At 41.5% G+C, this 18307-nt stretch overlaps 1 protein-coding gene across 27 annotated transcripts in view; it reads left to right on the top strand.

The window, feature by feature from the left end:
• The window catches only part of LOC120567749 (receptor-type tyrosine-protein phosphatase F), a 179909-nt gene that overhangs the window by 147593 nt on the left and 14009 nt on the right, over window positions 1-18307 (top strand). For 20 of the 27 annotated variants that reach the window (XM_039814731.1, XM_039814733.1, XM_039814737.1 and 17 more), the window contains 7 exons: window positions 1729-1841; window positions 4395-4427; window positions 5802-5899; window positions 10595-10718; window positions 11048-11223; window positions 16437-16556; window positions 17291-17445. In XM_039814731.1, the coding sequence (XP_039670665.1) occupies window positions 1729-1841; window positions 4395-4427; window positions 5802-5899; window positions 10595-10718; window positions 11048-11223; window positions 16437-16556; window positions 17291-17445 (819 nt within the window). The remainder of the gene's footprint in view (window positions 1-1728; window positions 1842-4394; window positions 4428-5801; window positions 5900-10594; window positions 10719-11047; window positions 11224-16436; window positions 16557-17290; window positions 17446-18307) is intronic. The other 7 variants (XM_039814741.1, XM_039814742.1, XM_039814744.1 and 4 more) reach the window with 1 other exon arrangement.

Genomic DNA, 18307 nt, shown 5'->3' on the forward strand with positions numbered 1-18307 from the left:
TCTGCCATGGTTTGTCTCCGTGCTGTGTTTCATTATCTAGCCAGTGTCAGCGCACCCCTTCAGGATTGGCCCCATCTGAATATGCCAAGGCATCACCTGCTGCTGAATGGGCCATTGTGAAGTAAATGCCAGACAGGGAAACTGCTGAAAAGGAAATGTTCCCATCTTTTAAGCTGACATTTTCCACTGAGACCCATTCCTCCACTTTTAGCCTTTTTTTTACCCCACTCCCTGCTTCCTTGTGGCAGGAGTCTCAACAAAGGGCCCTGTTCTACCCTCATTAAGTGCACCCTGTACTGCATACACATTCATACACACTCATACAGTGTGTGTGTGTACTTACATTCTCACACATCTTAAACCTCACTTTTAGCCTGAGATGAATAACCCCATTGAGATTGCTGCCATGTTTACTTTAGCCCAGCACTAAAGTGTGATGTAGATTGGCATCTGATTAGGTCAGAGCGAGAGATGAGGGGTGTGGAGAACAGATCGCAGATGCCCAACTCTTCTACCCCCTCCCCCAGTCCAGCCCAGCACCAGCAGTGATCTCTGGGAATACCGGATACGGTCTGGCTCAGCTCTCGGCTGGAAAGGAAAAGATCCTTGTCATAGATTAGCCGTCACGCTGCTAGCATTAGCTTAAGCCCCTGCAGCATAAGATAACAGGTGGCAGTGAGGCCCAAGCCCCAGCGGCTGAGGTGGACTGGGTTAAGGCTGTGCGTACACCACCAGCTTTATGTATTCTCACCACGCCTGGCTTCAACAGAAGGCCATGCTCCTGCCTAAAACCCACGCTCGCCTCTTGCAAATGGAGTGCAATGAGATGTGAAATTTCCACAGGGCGCCCTGATGCTTCCTTCCGCCCATTTCCATTTGTAGTCAGAAGGCTTGTGATTCTGCAGCTGTATCTGTGAATGTGTGTAGTTGTGAAAGTGAGAGAGGTGGGAAAGCATACATCTGTGTGCCTGTTTGTGTGTGTTTGTCAACAGATGCTGGCTGTCTGAACATTAGAATACAGGCAGGCTGCATTTTCTGTTCCTCTCTCCACCTGATGGACAAAGCTACGGTCGACTGAGCTGAGCCAGTCCAAGCTGTGCTGTTCTATTCTGTGCTATGCTAGACTCAGCTAGGCCAGGCCTGGCAGCGCAGGTGCTGCAGAACTGGTCTAATTACCCAGTGTTGTGCCACCCAGCTGATGAGCTAATTACAGCATCCGCCTGTTTTCCTCTCAATCTGGAAAGCCAGTAAACACAATGTGTTGTTAGCACACACACACAGCAGCAAAAATCACACATTCAAATCTTTGCTACACTCAAACACACACGCACATGTACACATACCCACACAGCAGCTGTCACCTATCCAGCAGCAAACAAACCCAACCTAGCCCACTCCAGTAAAATGACGGCGTTTCTTCAAACACATTAAACTTCAGTTGGGAAACTAATGGGGGTAATGCCCTGGTACCTAGTGTCTCTTGAAGTGCTGGCCCTCAGGACTAGTTTCGAGAACCATTAACTATGCCATTAACCTCATCAAGTGTGCAACACAGTGAAAATGTGTGCGTTTCCTAAACATAAAGAGGAAACATTGACGTCAATCTTAATCATCCTGTCATTGTCACTTGCAGTTAGGTTGAGGAATTGATGGCTAAGTTAGAGCTATTGTATTAAGCATGTTATTACGATGTGGTTAACGCCTTATTGTCTGTTTTTCCCACCTCAGGAAGCGGGCGTCACCCCTACCCAAAGATGAGCACTCCGGTGGGGTGAAAGACTCCCTGCTGGCCAACTCCTCTGACCCTGTGGAGATGAGAAGACTCAACTACCAGACCCCAGGTAATAAACGACAGTCTAACAATCATCCATGTGGCTACAAATGCTCTGCTTACCCTCAGCAACTGCCTTAAAATGAACTTTTTGAAAATACAGTGCAATGAAAAATACAGCACCATATCTATCACAATTACGACAAAAATTTGAATTCATGATAACTATGAAATTACACGAACACATAATCAGCCCCCATTTGCTCTCATTGACCTGCTTAGTGGTAAACTGAGGAAGGTTGGTTGTATTGGGCAAGTTTGTAATGTATTGTGTGAATGTCTTAATACTAAGTAATTTAGTCAGATGTACAGGTTCAGTCAATGTGTGTAAATAGGTATTCTGCCTTTGTGACTGAGCAGGGTTCAAAGTTAACTTTAAGAAAAACAATTTGCTTGCCTGAGGGTTGTTGGCTGCCCTCTTAGCTGCCATGCAAGCCAGATGCTGCTTGCTTTTATCATGGCACTTCAGTAATTCGTTTTGTGAATGAAGACAACCCACTTGCCTGAACGCAATTTGGATTGTTATAGCTACTCACCCGACGTGGCGTTTTACTTGCTCCGGGCCATTGAGCAACCCTTAGTTTTGAACCCTGCTAAGGATTTAAAAGGGCTTCATTCCAAAATGAAAATCCTCCCTAAAATTTATCAGATGACCCTATCTTCTCTCATACATTTAATTGGGGTTCTTAATATCTTGTGTGTCAAATGGTAGATATTACATTTTGGAATGATTTTTCTGTTTTTTTTAGTCTTTCCAAAAGCAATCTACTTCTGCAATGAACACCTGCCTGTTCTTTTGATGGATCTCTTGTTTATTATTGCTTTGTAGCAGGTGTTGCTGTACAAAATTCATGTGTTCTGCTTATTGTGTTATTTATCCTGAGGCTGTAAATCGGACCAAAAAGAAAAAAGAAAAATTGGTCAATAAGAAAAAATAAATAAATCATGCTCACCATCATACCCAGCTCTGGACGGTATCAATGGAGTATGGGCAAGTGAATTTAGATTCCATCCACGCGCAGTGGTGAAGTGAGGTGGGGTTTGGGGGGGGGGGTTGTATCAGGGTCCCCGCTTCAGCATCAGTCTTCTTCCTTTTTCCTCCTGATCTCCTCCTTCCTCCCCCGGTCCGCGCTCCTCCTCCCTCCGTGAGCTCCTTTCATTCCTCCTCTCTGGTAATGAGTCCTGCTGCCTCTGATGTCAAGGTGAGCCAGGCGGAGGGAACAATGGAGCTGAGAGAAAATGTCAACCCCAGTGCACACACGTTTGTGCACATTTATGTGTGTGTGTGCGTGTGTCTGTGTGTGTGTGTGTGTGTGTGTGTGTGTGTGTGTGTGTGTGTGTGTGTGTGTGTGTCCCTTCTCACGGGTTATTAAAGATCCCATTCGCCACACACACACACACACAGCCCCTTTGAACCCCTGCAGAGGAATTAAGCAGTGCTGCCGCTCTAAAAGAACCCTGTTCTCCCATCCTCCCACTCCACCTCTTTCCTCTTTTGTCTTCCATTTCCCCCTGTAGGGTTATCTCTCTCTCACTCTCTGTCCCCCTCTCTCTCTCTGTACGACAACATTTCTCTCCTTCTTTCTTTCCCTTTCCACCTCGCTGTTTTACATCAAGAGTGGTTATTATCAAAAATCACCAAGGCTCGTGAATACGTGCAAGATTCCAAGGTTGAGCTGAGCGAATATTGAACAGTCCATTCCTCTGTCCTTTTAGCTTTTCTCTCTTTGATTCACCCACAGAAGGTGAACATTCCTGCTCTGATTCTGATTGTTGTCAAGTGGTCTAGCCGATTGCAGCCCATGTCTCCAGCATGTTGGTTTGTTAAACAGACCTCGGCTGCATCTTTTGGCACTTCAGCAGCAGGCGTGTGGTTCGATGAGTAATCTACCTGGTTTATCCTTTACAGACCTGGTTCAGATAGTATTTGCAAATACCTAACTGACATCACTTGTGTTTGACACTTCAGATGAAGCATGTAGTGCCATTTATGGAGTAGTGCAATTTACAGTAGGTAGTCACAGAGGAGTATTTTAATGTGCAATGATTATTGATTATTATGTTTATTACCAACATTTCGGGTGCGATTACTTTTATTTTACCTCCAATTAAAGTGGTTTAGATCATCTGGCAAAACTTGTTTACAACTAATCATATGACCACTTGCAATTCATGTTTCCAAATCTCAGTAATTACTTTGGTGATTATAATGTGATCACCGATTTCCATCAAAATAATGGCCAAAACAATTAAAATACACCCAAGTTCTAATAACGTGAAAATTTCCTTTAACACTGAACATGTAGTGCCCCTTATACAGTAGTGCAGTTCACACTGAGCAGTCACAGGGGAGTGTTTTAAAGTAAGGCTTTGTATGCAATTGTGTTTAACCACCTAAACTATACTACTTGAATTGTCCTGAGAGGGCAAAGACCACCGGCTGTGCAATCCAACTAGCTTGAAAGGTTATTTGCAGATACTGTTTGGCCCTGGTCTGATCCTGAGCCATCCCCATTGATTGAGTGTTCTTCTTCCTCCCTCCTTCACTTTCCTCTCTCCACAGGTCCCAGCTCTCATCGCTGCCCCAACACTCCAAGTTAGTCTGCTATCTCACCTACTGTGTATTTCCCACACATGCAGTCTCTCCTCCTCTCTCACTTGCTCCTGATCCCATTCTCCCGTTGCAATCCTGACAGACATCACAAGCCCACAAGCTTGTAGCCTCTGGTGCTCCAAGGATGCCGCAAAGTCCTCTCTTTGGCTATGAACCTCCCACAACATTTTTTTGGTGCGGAAGCAGAGGACTAAATGGTTTCATGGATAGTTGAGCAGTGCGGACAGTTACTCTTGCCGTACATTAGCCTTGTTATCTATGGCTTCACTCTCCATTTACCCAACAACATGGCTGTAAAAGACCTGGGTGAACATGCACAAACACATACGCACTGATGTTAATGTGCTCATAGGTCCCTCAGCGCGATAGTATTAAATTAGTGTAATAGGTCAGGTCTCATCTGTGCAGTGGCCATAGTTACCAGCCATTAGCATTACAGCAATAATGAGCTTGCAGCAGTCGCTCATCTGAAAGCATGACCCATGACCATACAGATGTACTCAACCAAAGGCACTAATGTTAATATGTATATTTTTAAAGTGTCTTTCTGATCTTTGTGTGACTTAAAGGCTATATGTAAGGTTAATGATGCTCCATGTCAAACTTTAGAGGCTCTTCATGTGTCACATAGAGTTAACTTTTAACACATAAGGCAAGTTCCCAGCAATCCTTTTAAGCACAGAGCCTTGCCAAGTTCAGAGGCACAAGGGGAATTTGTGTCGGTAGATTAGCAATAAATCATCCAATAACTCTGCGATGAGAAATCTAGAGAGTGGCAGGGGGGTTGTTTGAAATTAATCCAGCCCAAACGCTCCAGGCTGGGCCGAAAGATAGTCTATTGTAGGGAAAAAGAATTTCAAAGAAATGAGTTTTGGCTGGTGACCAGTCAGTTTTTTTTTCCTCTCTGGGAAGTGACAGTGTGACTGATTTGTAGAGACTTGTGGGTTCTTGCTCTGATCCCACCTCTGCCACCAATTGAGCGTTGTGGAGTCAGAGCGATGTCTACCTCCTGCTTCCCTCCAGGAGCATGCTCACCCAGTCACTCATGTGCATCGCCGTGCCAGCCCCACCTCTGTCCTCCTCACTTAGCATGACGATATCACCAAATGTCACCAGCCTGTTTCAACTTGTGCGCTCTCTCCTCTCCCTTCTCCCCCTCTCTTCATGCATTGTTGAACAAAGTGCACTCTCCTCACCGTTACACAGCCACCTCATGGTCCCACTGGCAGCCTCACTCACCCTGTGGTCCAACCAGTGTTTGTGTAAGTCGATTTGCATGTCTGATTTAGGAACAGCTAGATCTCACTCTTTTCTTTGTCTTCTCCCCCCTTCCTCTTCCTCCTCTTTCTCTCCCAGGAATGAGGGAGCACCCACCCATTCCTGTCATTGACCTGGCTGACCACATAGAGCGACTGAAGGCCAACGACGGCCTCCGCTTTTCCCAGGAGTATGAGGTAAGAGCCATGCACTAATGCTGTATCAGTTTCCCTCTTTTTCAGGCATATGAATGTATTTCTTTGTTATTGTGTCTGGGAGGAAGTTTTGTGTTTATGCCTCTCTGATCTCATATGCATGCATTCTAATGGATTATGGAAGACTTCATTCACAGACATTCTTCAGTCATTTTTACAACTCTATTACCAATCCCACCAGGAAACCAACACTTAACATTGAATGCTGTGAGATGCTTTTTCACAAAACTAGCAGGTGGCGAGTTGCTTAAACAATCTGTGTGCGTCTTGATGTTTCCCCGAAGAATGTTATTTTTCAGGCGGTCTCCCCAATGCAACTCTGTGAGGGATTATCTCTTGTCAGTGTTCTTCCTCCAAAAAAGGGATTGAATTTACATTTAAAGTGGCACATAGTTGGTTTGGGGACAAAGCGAGGCCAGATGAAGAGGAGAGAAATCTTTGAAAACAGAAAAACAAGAGCTGTCTTTTATTTATTTGTTCTTAATATTCGATTTGTTTTGTCTAATCAGCTCTGTTCCTCACATTGATGGATCCAACAAAGCTTTTGGAATGACTGTAGATCTTGGCTTTTGTTTTTTTTTACCTTCACCTAAAAGGTTATGTGATTGCCTATGTGTTTGTCTCTGACCAGCAGATGTTGATGTTTACAGCATGACATTTGCTGTGCAATTTCACACTCACAAGAAAAACAGCTAATTTATTTTGGTGACCTCATGACCTTTCCCGGAGCATCACCACTAGCCAAAACCTTTATAACTGTCCTGTTATCTGCCCTGTCCAGTGTTTACTGTGTTTATCAACTTAAATTACCACGCTACCATCTATCCAGTGGCATTTCTCACATGAAAAAAATATTTAGAACCATATATGGTGCTATCTGTCGAAAGAGTTTTCTGTTGCACAACTAAAACAACCTTGGAATGTACACGTTCCACCAAAACAAGTTCCTTCCCGAGGCTATTTTACAGCGGCACCGTGGCTCCATCTGGCGCTTAGCACCGCCCAAGACGATTGTGATTGGTTTCAAGAAATGCCAATAAACCAGACCACGTTTTTCTCCCATCCCGGAATGCTGTGTGGACTAGCCAGACCCTCCTCTGCAGTGCTGTGGAAGAAGGTCTGGCAATGCAAGACTAGTGATATATAATATGATATAAATATATAAAACATATTTATGTGATTCACTATTAAAATTAACAGCTAACTGGGGAGATAATTAGGCATTGGTAAAAATCTGCACTCAATTAAGTGCTTTCTTGTGTTGCTCAGTGCCTCTCCAGCACATCACCCTCCCAGCCTGTTGAGTTGGTATAAACGAATCAAGCCAGGGAAGTGGCTTGTATGACTGCAGGCAACCAGCCCGGGCCCCATTCCCTCTCTGCACCAGTCATTCCAAGCCAGGGAAGACCCCCTCTATGGCCTGGCAGATGGTCGACCATCTCTGTGCCAGCAAAGGCTCTGCGGCAGAGCTCACGGTGCTTCGTCACAGTCACGTTCACCGGCTGCTCCCGTTGCGCCTTACCCCAAGGCACAGAGTTTGTAGAGGCTTCACCACTTCCTCTCCCTGATTTTTTAGGCGGCCTGACACTTCCTTTACAAATAACTCCAGTCCACATCACACTGAGCAATGAGCACAATGGGTAATGAGCAGATTTTGACAATCAGGCATCCTGCAGCTCCCCTAACAGTCTTTTTTATAGCAGGAAGCAATATCACGCTACAGACGTCATAGCATCATTATGTTCATTTGAAAGCATTTCCAGTATGTCAGTGAGATTGGGCGTTGCTTCTTACCTTTTTCTACCATCTCTACCTAACTTGTTTGCTAGTTGTCATCAGTCTAGTGTGCCTGCTGTGTTCACTGAGCTCTCAAATGGATATGACATGTTTTGACTGTAAATAAAATCTTTCTCTTCGTTCTCCGGACAGAGAAATTGGCAGTGCTGAGCTCATCAGCAGCAATAGGCCTATCCACAGTACTCTTACTGCTGATTTGGAGCTGTAGTGGAAAATGTCTTGCATGAACACTCCATGTTTTTCTTGTTCAGAAACAAATAGCATGTACATGGCTTTCTCTGGAAATAAACTTTGAGTCTGAAAAAGCTTGTATTTAACTTGTATGCCATATTTTAACCTATGCAGCTGCCACTTATTATAGCCATAGGACAACATAGTGAGAGTTATAAAGTTCCTGTTGTCATAGGAGAGCAATTGAAAGCCAATTTGCTTTACTTGTGATTTACAAATTAACTGACCGTATCTTGATTGTTATAGTAAGGCCATTCTTGCTTTGCATTCCGGGATGGGAGAAAAACGTGCTCTGGTTTATTGGCATTTCTTTAAACCAATTACAGTCCTCATGGGTGCTCTAAGCGCCGGACAGAGCCACGGTGACACTGCAAAAAAGACTCGGGAAGGAACTTGTTTTGGTGGAATGTGTACGTTCAAAAGTTGTTTTAGTCGTGCAACAGAAAACTCAGATTGGACAGATAGTCAGCACCGGAGCAATCATGGAAGTGGAACGTTGTGGATATAGACTAACCCTTGCTGATAAGGGGGTGGGCAAAGTATTAGAAACACCTCAATACAGTGCATCTGCACCACAAACTATATCCACTAAAATGCAGTCCCGGAAGTGGAATGTCGTAGATATATAATAGTATGGCAAACCACACCTGACTCATGTGCATCTTAGGACCCCAGACATCTTTTAAAGATGCTATTTTGCTCATCACATTATGACCCAGGGGCCTCATTACAGAAGTCTAAAATCCTATCTTATCTCAGTTTAGGATGACATTTAGGACTCTTGGTATTACAGAAACATGTTTCCGAACTGCATTTAGGATAAATTCTTAGATAGATAGATTCTTATCTGAGGACAGAAATTTAGCTATTACAGAACCGTCCTAACGTCCAAACTTAAGTTAGGATGGCATAGACCCTGTCCTATATTTAAAATACCTACCAAAAGGTCTGTATGGCAGTGAAAATGATGATGGGGAACAACATGAATACCAAAATATAATGATTAAAAGGCTACTCAAACTGATTATGACACAAAATTTCCCGGACCATTTATTAATGGGTATATATTGACTGCCAAGACGATTTATTTTGAATTGGCCAATAATTAAGAAGAAAACTTCCCAAAAAGGTGGGGTTTCCTCTCCTCCATCGACACGATTAGTGCCTCCGACTCCTTGTAGCTAAAATTGAATGCCCGTCTTTTTTTGTCAATGATAGCTATCTAGAGAGCCAGAGGTATTACGGCTTGTCCATCTCGAGTAGCCGACGGTTACACTCTAATCAAAGATACAGGCATGACAGGACCAGTGCCAGTTGAAGAATCAAATTTACAATTATAGTTAGGATTTCTTAAATTAAGAGAAGCTATTGGGTCTGAGATAGGACACAGACATGAGTTTGGGAATTTCTTCTGTAATAGGAAGATAGGACTTTTCCTATCTTTGAAACTCAAGATAAGCAGTTAGGATATTTTTTTGTAATGAGGCCCCAGGATCCTAATCTTCACTCTCTCCAGGCCACACCATGTGCCCTTATTTTTGTCCATTATCCAATGATAATTATTATTATTATGTTTGAGCTGTCACGTTTTGACACAAGATAACCACTAATAATTAAATTAGTGCTACAACCACGTTAAGTAAGTGAAGGAATTTCGAAGGTGTCATTCTGACTCCTGCTGGATTTGCGAGGCGAAAGGTCTGGGGAATTAGTGGACATGGTTCCGGTGTGAGCAGAGAGGGATCGATTCAGAATAACAAGTGACTCTGTGACATTATCGAGCCATGGGATGGGAGGCCATCGCATATCTCCATAGATCAATATGTATGCAGTCTACTGTCGTCTTAGCCTGAGAGACAAATGACGTAAAACAAGACAAAAAAATACAAGATAGGACTGGGCAACAGAAATATAAGATGAGAAAATAAAAAAACAGAGGATGAGAAGAATCATGGTTACCGCAAGAAGTCATGCATGTAACTTCTCAGAATTAGGTAATTCAATAGGGCTTCTAAAGGGAGAGAATGTGTGTTTGTGGTTGGCTGCAAGCTTCAGCAAAACCTTTACTCATTTTCCAGCTAAATTGAATATTTTCTTCTTGTTGGATTTACAATTGGAGAAATATGTTTGCTCTCTTGGCTCAATCTATGGACAATGGCCTTTTTTGTTGATTTAAATCCCCCAAACAGTTGCATTTATATTACTGCTTCATTAGCAATCAAGGCATCACATGTCATGCAAATTATCAACCTGTTAATGCACCAACTGTAGTTGCAGTGGAGCCAGCAACATGGAACTTTGTTAACTGATAGCTTGACTCTGCACAATCTCTCACACAGTATACAACCACTTACCTGTAGCACTTCACTGTTGCTTTTCAAGAGACATGATGTTGGTATATGTTCCATTAAAAGGCTTTGTTGTCCATAGTATACTGCGGTTGAATTGGTGACAGCAGACAGTAGGGTAATTGTTACCTATGCCCTACCCTCCTGTCTTGCTTCATTTTATCTATCTAACACTCAAGAGCCTCCTTTTGTGCTTCTATTTTCTTTTTTTTCTTTTCCTTTCCTTATATCTGTGTCTCTCTGTCCACTCTTTTTCTCTCACTGTCTTTCTGTCTCTTTTCTTTCCTGCCCTCTCTCACAGTCTATTGATCCAGCCCAGCAGTTTACCTGGGAGAACTCCAACATGGAAGTCAACAAGCCAAAGAATCGCTATGCAAACGTCATTGCCTATGACCACTCCAGAGTGGTGCTCACCTCTGTTGATGGTAAGAGCTCATGTAACCACTCAACCCCTCTGATAGCCATTGACAGAGGCTGCCATCGCCTGAGACCTTCACAAGTACCACAGGGATTTTGTATGCCTGCAGCTGCTGCTTTAGAAATCCCCAGTTTAACCACAAAGCACGTGTACACTTTTTTGCTTCAATATAGTGTTCATCATAACATGTAGTTAGGAAATTGCCATGCAGAGGGATTTATGATGCATTTTCATTAATCAATCTGACCCCTGTTTTTTTCGACCAACCTTATTAGATCAAATAAACTAGACTGTGTAATATATCAGTTACATCCTTACTTCTTGTCTTTGTTACAGCCGTTCCAGGCAGTGACTACATCAATGCCAACTACATCGACGGCTACAGAAAGCAGAATGCCTACATTGCTACACAAGGGCCACTGCCAGAGACACTGAGCGATTTCTGGAGGATGGTGTGGGAGCAAAGATCCCACACCATCATCATGATGACCAGACTGGAGGAGAAGTCACGGGTAAGGAGAGAAAGTGTAATTTACTATAAAAGGCTGACAATCACTGACTTCATTCCATATCGGTTAATTCTTTATGATTTAATGATGTGTTGACATGTTCATACTTAAAGGTTTATTACATACGTTATATATTTAATTGAGAATAATAAGTTGTAACTATGACTAACTTATAAGGTTTGTGCAGGGTCTTAAAAAGCCCAGAAAAAAATCTAACATTTTAAAATCAAAATGTTAGGCATTTAAAAAGTGTTGTTTTCTAGGTTTTAAATAATTTATCTTAATTTTCCTGCGTCCATACTCATTGAAATGCTGCCGCAAGACTCTTTCGGATTGTACCACAGACATAAAACAGATTTTATTCTTCAGCTATGGGGAAGTGCAAGTTACTAGAGAAAATAATCGACAATGAAAAACTTAGTTGCTGCCCTACTGCGAACCAAAGCAACCAAAAGGGTATGAATGGGAAGACTTGCTATACTAGGAGGAAAAGAGATATTCTTTTGTAAAACTGAAAGGCATTTAAGTCAGCAGTATCAGACGTATCAGATAGTCAGTGCTTGAAAGTTGAAATATGGCCAAAAATTTAGTTTCCTGACAGATATATGTATATATTTATGTAACGCAATGCCGGGGAAGTATAGTTACACCCAACAAAGCCTGAAGGCATATAGACACCCGCTCTTACTTTAAAGCAGGATTTGTCAGCCTGATCAAAGTCACAAGCACTTCAAAGGATATTTTGGTTGTCTGTGGACAGTATCGCTTCATGTTGCTTCTCTTCTCCTGAGTCTTCATCAATCTCTAAAATCTTCTCCATGAATTCCTTCTAAAACTGCTTTTTACTATTTCCTATTTGCCCTCCCTCGAAGTGTTTGCCACTTATGGTGTTGGTAAGTTACCATGGCAACTTTGCATACAATGAGAACACGTGGATATACTCTGCAGAGAATAAAAACAATTTTCAGCTAGATTATAAACATGTACATTTAGATTTTCATAATCAAGGCAATTCTATTTCATTCGTTATGTAAAAACTGCTCAGAGTTCAATACTTGATAGCTACATATTTATTTTTGCAAAACCATGACATATATATATATATATATATATATATATATATATATATATATATATATATATATATATATATAGATAGATATAGATATACATATCGAGAGTCTCAGTTGTGTTTGCACACATTTGTAATGAAAACTCTTAAAGGACAATTCCGGCGCAAAATGAACCAAGGGGTTAATAAGACATTTGTACTGAGTCGACCATTGTCTGGGATATGTTTTCATGCTTATCGAATGTGGCCAGTTTTATCGCAAACCGCTAATTAGCTTATACGACGAACACCATGTTTGAGCTATGTTACTGGTTACACGGCGTTCGTCGTTCGACTGGTCATGACTGTTTTCCCAAGATGGCCCCTGCCTGTATACCAAATGGTACTGTCTTTATAAACTATAATTTAAATAAATTGTCTACTAAACTTACTGACTTACAAAGTTCTCAATGCTTCGGTTTACATGTAGGGACCCTCATTATGCTACAGTGGAAGTGTGGTGCTATTTTGAGCCTTGTTAGTGGTGTAGAAATAGCGATTTATTTTTACTTTTGCATGCCCCGACCACTAGCTTTATAAGCTAATTAGCGGTGTGCCATAAAACTGGTCACATTCGATTAGCATGAAAACATATCCCAGAGAACGGTTGACTCGGTACCCATTAGAGTGCGGATACCCAACCCGAGCCCGACAGGACGCGATGGGTCCCGTCAGGCTCTGTCAGATGCGGGCAGGGCTCGGACAGAAAAATGCAACCCGATCAGCACTCTAGTATCCATATGTTATTAACCCCTAGGTTCATTTTGCACCGGAATTGTCCTTTAAGTTGGAGTTAAGAGGATTGTCACCCAACAACTCTCGTGTTCTCCTAAAAATACATTCAAGCTAATAAAAGCACAAAAAGGAGCACATGGGCAACTTGAGATTCAAAATTGGGATGGGTTTATTTAATTACCATCACGAAATCATGCTCATGAATTCCTTGGAGAAGATAACTCAGCATGGAGCCCTGCCAGTGCATGGTGCTTTATGTTTGTGCATTTGGGGGCCATGAAAGAGACTCCCTAGACTAAGGACTGGAAGTAACAGGGATCGTAAATGAAAGTGAAATAATTTCCAAAATTCCTTCAAAACATACCATCATCTGTTTTAATTTTGAGCTATGGATGCAATCAATCATTTAGGCAAATTGTGGGCACAGTATGTATGTCAGAGCTCATTTATTTGTACCTTGGAGAATATTTGCAGCGCGGATATTCTTGATAAAATGATTTTTATTACACATTCAGTCAATTTCAGTGAGGATATACACATCCTCACAAATACCTTTCCATATATTTAGTGTGTCTGAGAGGCAATTTTTAGAGCTCTGTGACAGATGAACATGCTCTCCTGCTTTGATCTCAGACTCACAGCTGCACATACAGTACATGGACAGGGACAAAATAACCACACATAAGGATCTTGAAGAGAAATGAAACAGCCTCTCAGCCTGTCCCCACCTCCTACACACATTTTAGAATCAATTGGCCTGCCAACACTATGGCGAGAGACGTAGAGAACCAAAGCACATTTCACCAATGGGGGTAGAAACATTTTTGACAACTTATGTCAGGGTATCTTAAAACGGTTTGGAGCTGGAATTTCCAAATCAGAAGAGGGTGTTTAATTACACTCTTGAGCTTGTAAAGTTTTAATCAACATTGCTGACATTTATACTATTGAAAGATGTTTCCATATACAATATAAATAAAGGTTTAACAGCTTTAAAAAAAAATTGTTTACGTAATTACCCCTTGAGCACTGGTGTATATCACAATTACAACCTCAGCTATACAGAAAGTACATTTTTATTTAAATTACACATAGCAGTTTGCCTGTGATATTAATGTCTGTCACAAATTTTAAATGACTTCACAATACGATATGAGGCATCTAACTGAATTGAATTGATTCAATTGTTTTTGCATCAGTCCCGAAAATTACAGTTATCTAATATGTGAAATTTTTCATGAATCCCATCAGACTGCAAACTGCATCATACAAACAATATTTGCAAGTTGATAATGAATAGACATTTAATACTGTAGACAAAACATAACAAAAAACTATTCCTGATTAGACACATGGTGTTTATTACTTCTGTTATATTCTTTACATAAACACACATCCTGTGTCTATTTGTCTCTCACATATGCACGAGGACATACACATATGGTGAGTGAGTTAACCTCCCACCACACAGCCAGACTGATGTCTTAGGCCAAACAGAGCAGGAGCTTGACAAATCTGATGAGATCCGGCAGCAGGCAAATTTCTGCTTCCTCTAGCATTATCATTACTAGTTAGTGAAACCCTAAAAGGTCAGGACTTGAAGTGAGACCAGAGGTATTACTCACACTCGTGTGTGTGTGTGTGTGTGTGTGTGTGTGTGTGTGTGTGTGTGTGTGTGTGTGTGTGTGTGTGTGTGTGTGTGTGTGTGTGTGTGTGTGTGTGTGTGTGTGTGTGTGTGTGTGTGACTAGATAAGGGGTCTGTGTCCTCTGCAAAAGGTCAGGTGGTGACATGTAAGAGCAAGGTTCAAAGCAGAAGCAGATGATAGTGAAACCTGCAGTGTGTGTGTGTGTGTGTGTGTGTGTGTGTGTGTTTGCGAGGGAGAACATGCCACCCAACCTCAGACAGCACAGAGATATTCATTACAATGGTGACTGCAAATCCATATGTTTGTACTGCAAGCGGTTCCCCATCACACAATTGAGTTTCTCCTGCAAGGTCTACCTATGCCTCTGAATGGGAGCTGTCACCAGGGGAGGTGAAATGTAAGGGGGGGGGGGGATTTTAGCACAGTTTGTTTGTCGATTTGTACCAGCTCACTGAGGCAGCCCAGGTGCTTCCAAATGTCAGCTCGGTACTGCGGTATCAATATGATTAGCTTACCCTCGCCACATCGCTTCCTCTTGTGTTATCCAAATCAATAGCAGCAAGTCCATGCAATTCTGACAGTTTGCATCTGCTCAGTTTACATATGTAAAAAGAGAGTTAAGCAGACTTGGAGAGATTCTATGAAATGAAAATCTTTACTTATATACTTGTTTTTTTAGCTCATGCTGTTATTCAGAGTGCCTCTGTCAGATTGAAAATTGGTTAATCTTCTTATTTAAGACACATAGTATTAGAGGAAATTGTTATGGCCCAGAAGCCAATCAACGGGCTATGCCAAGTGTTTAGATAATGATGTGACTAATCACCTCCAGATACTTGCAGACCCTGTGAACAACTATTAAATTATGTGTTAGAAAAATCAAATGTAGCATGAGTGTCTGGCCTATTTTTGACTCCAAATTATTCAACACTAATTTAGGACATATTTGCCCTACGTTTTCAGAACAGACGCCTTATTATTGCTGTTTTAAAACCGGAGTCAAACTCCAGGGACAGCGAGTAGTGACTATTATCAATCTGATGAGGAAGGGTTCATGTAAATGTTTGAGTTAAGGAGAGTTCAACCATTTTTAAAGTCCTTTTTTTTGTTTCGGTCTAATGCCAATTGATCCTTGCCAAAGAGAGGGAGTAAAGTGACAATTGTGACAAAGGGCAGTTTGTCATTTTCATAAATATACAGAGTGAAGCAAAGCCACTCAATGCCAGTGTTTGGAGGATCTTTAGCCTCATTCACAGGGAATTTAGTTCTGTGCACATATGGAGCCAGGTGGCTAGACCTGCTGTCCCTTCACGGCAGGCGTGAACAGGCTTTTAGACACATCTTCCTCCACAATGCAGCGCCCAATCATCACAAATGCACCAAAAGCATACATGACAAAGGGTTGCGAACCACCCGACAATTAGCTCATTGAAAATTATCGCAGGCCAGTAAAAGACAAAATGGGCTTTTTAATACCCTTTTGAAGCCTGCTTCAAATGCAGACACACATGGATGCACATGCTCAAATCACTTGTGCTCATTTTTTAGCAGGAGCTGACTGAGTCTTCGGTTTTTAATTAGACAGTGGACAAAGCCTCTGATCTGACCTCTCTAATGTTCCCTCCTTGTTAATCAGTATGATCTTACAAGCCTCTCACGAGCCTCATGGTGGATGTTAGCGGCAGTTCACTCCTGACAGTGTGCCCTCTCTCTCGCTCTGCCAGGTGAAGTGTGACCAGTACTGGCCATCGCGAGGAACAGAGACTTATGGAATGATCCAGGTCACCATGCTGGACACTGTGGAGTTGGCCACTTACAGCGTTCGTACTTTCGCCCTCTACAAGGTACAGTACTGCCTTTTTCATTTGCACTTATATAGAGAGGCATGCTCTTGAAGGACATGTTTCCAGCCGGTAATTGCAGTTCATAATTTCTGGGGTCACATTTTTAAATGTAATTTCTTATTTTTCTGAATACAGATAAAGGCTATTACCACTGGAATCATTTTTTTTACTGCGTTAATTGGGTTTTAACATCCAAGATTGGTCTCTTGTTCTCTAAAAGTCAATAAGATATTTCAATTTTCCATTTGATTCATATACTTCAGTGCCATGATGATGTGACTGATATAAATTCTAACATTATTATGATTCCTAATTTAATGCAAAGTCTCCAGCTGCAGCGGTTTCTATCAGGAATGGTGACAAGGCCAAGAAACCTTTTCCAAAAAACTGTTTAATTAAAAAACTATACCCTTTATCTACAACTACAGTTGTAGAATCATCACAGCCATTAAGTAGAACACATTATGTGCTTCTATCAAAGTTATGAGTGAACTCAAGACCTTTGCTTAGAATAGCTATATTTCTGATTAAATGACTAGTGCCAAATGTGTCAAATTTTAACTGTAGAATTTCAGCTCCCTTTCATCAAAACAGTGTGACCTTAACCTGTTTAAAAAAAAATTTCACAGCCTGACAAAATGTATCTTCAAAAAGCAGCCAATTACAATTTACCATGTCAGGGTATCCAACTAAGCGCAAACTTACACCTTTCTACTTCACTGACTGTTCTGCAGAATGGTTCCAGTGAGAAGAGAGAGGTTAGACAGTTCCAGTTCATGGCCTGGCCAGACCACGGGGTGCCAGAGTACCCCACCCCCATCCTGGCCTTCCTACGGCGGGTAAAGGCCTGCAATCCTCCAGATGCAGGGCCCATGGTAGTCCACTGCAGGTGGGTGTAGACTGGAACAAGCTCAGTATGTGTGCATACATTAAATAAACTGCAAATTGTCACCATCACATTTATTTATTTTGCATGGCTTGTTTTCTTCATGGGTGAAAATATTTGGTTAAGACAGGGTTGTGTTCTTTAATCAAAGATCAGTGACAATACCCCGTAAAGGAAACCGCATTCAACAGAGATGCTGAAATCCTGTTTTTGGGGTCAACAACTTATTTTCTTCCCCATGAATTTGACCTCAATAGTTCTTTGTTTGCTATGTTCCAGCCAATCGAAAAGCCTCTCAGGATGCCTCTACAATCACAAACGTTGTGCAGAATCTGCAGCGACAATAACATTATGCTCCAGCTCTTGTGCTAGAATGTGTAAATCAACTTATCTAAAAAGCAAAATGTCCAGTTTTCAGCTGTCAAGCAGAGAGAACATAATAGGACTGGAAAACTTACAATGTTCAATGCATTTTGGCTCATCTTTATCTTTTTTGACCACATTCAGATGAACATTCGTACACACATATAACCTAATGTTAACGTCAGATTTCATTTTGATACACACACATATGTGCGTACATCACAATAAGGGTATACACAGTAAAAGAAGCTGAAGGTTAGAGGAATAAAGTTTTATTTAAATTAAGAAGTCTGAGGAAAAGTCTTGTGCTTGAGACATTACTCAGAGCATTAAAATCCTTATCACAGGAGATATTTATTGTTCAGGTCTATTTGTTTCAATCATAGAGAGATTAAGTTCACATTTTCATGCAAAAACTGACACCGTATAATACAATATATATATATATATATATATATATATATATATATATATATATATATATATATATATATATACATGA

This window comes from Perca fluviatilis, chromosome 11 (genome assembly GCF_010015445.1).
Source record: "Perca fluviatilis chromosome 11, GENO_Pfluv_1.0, whole genome shotgun sequence".
NCBI classification, from domain to species: Eukaryota; Metazoa; Chordata; class Actinopteri; order Perciformes; family Percidae; genus Perca; species Perca fluviatilis.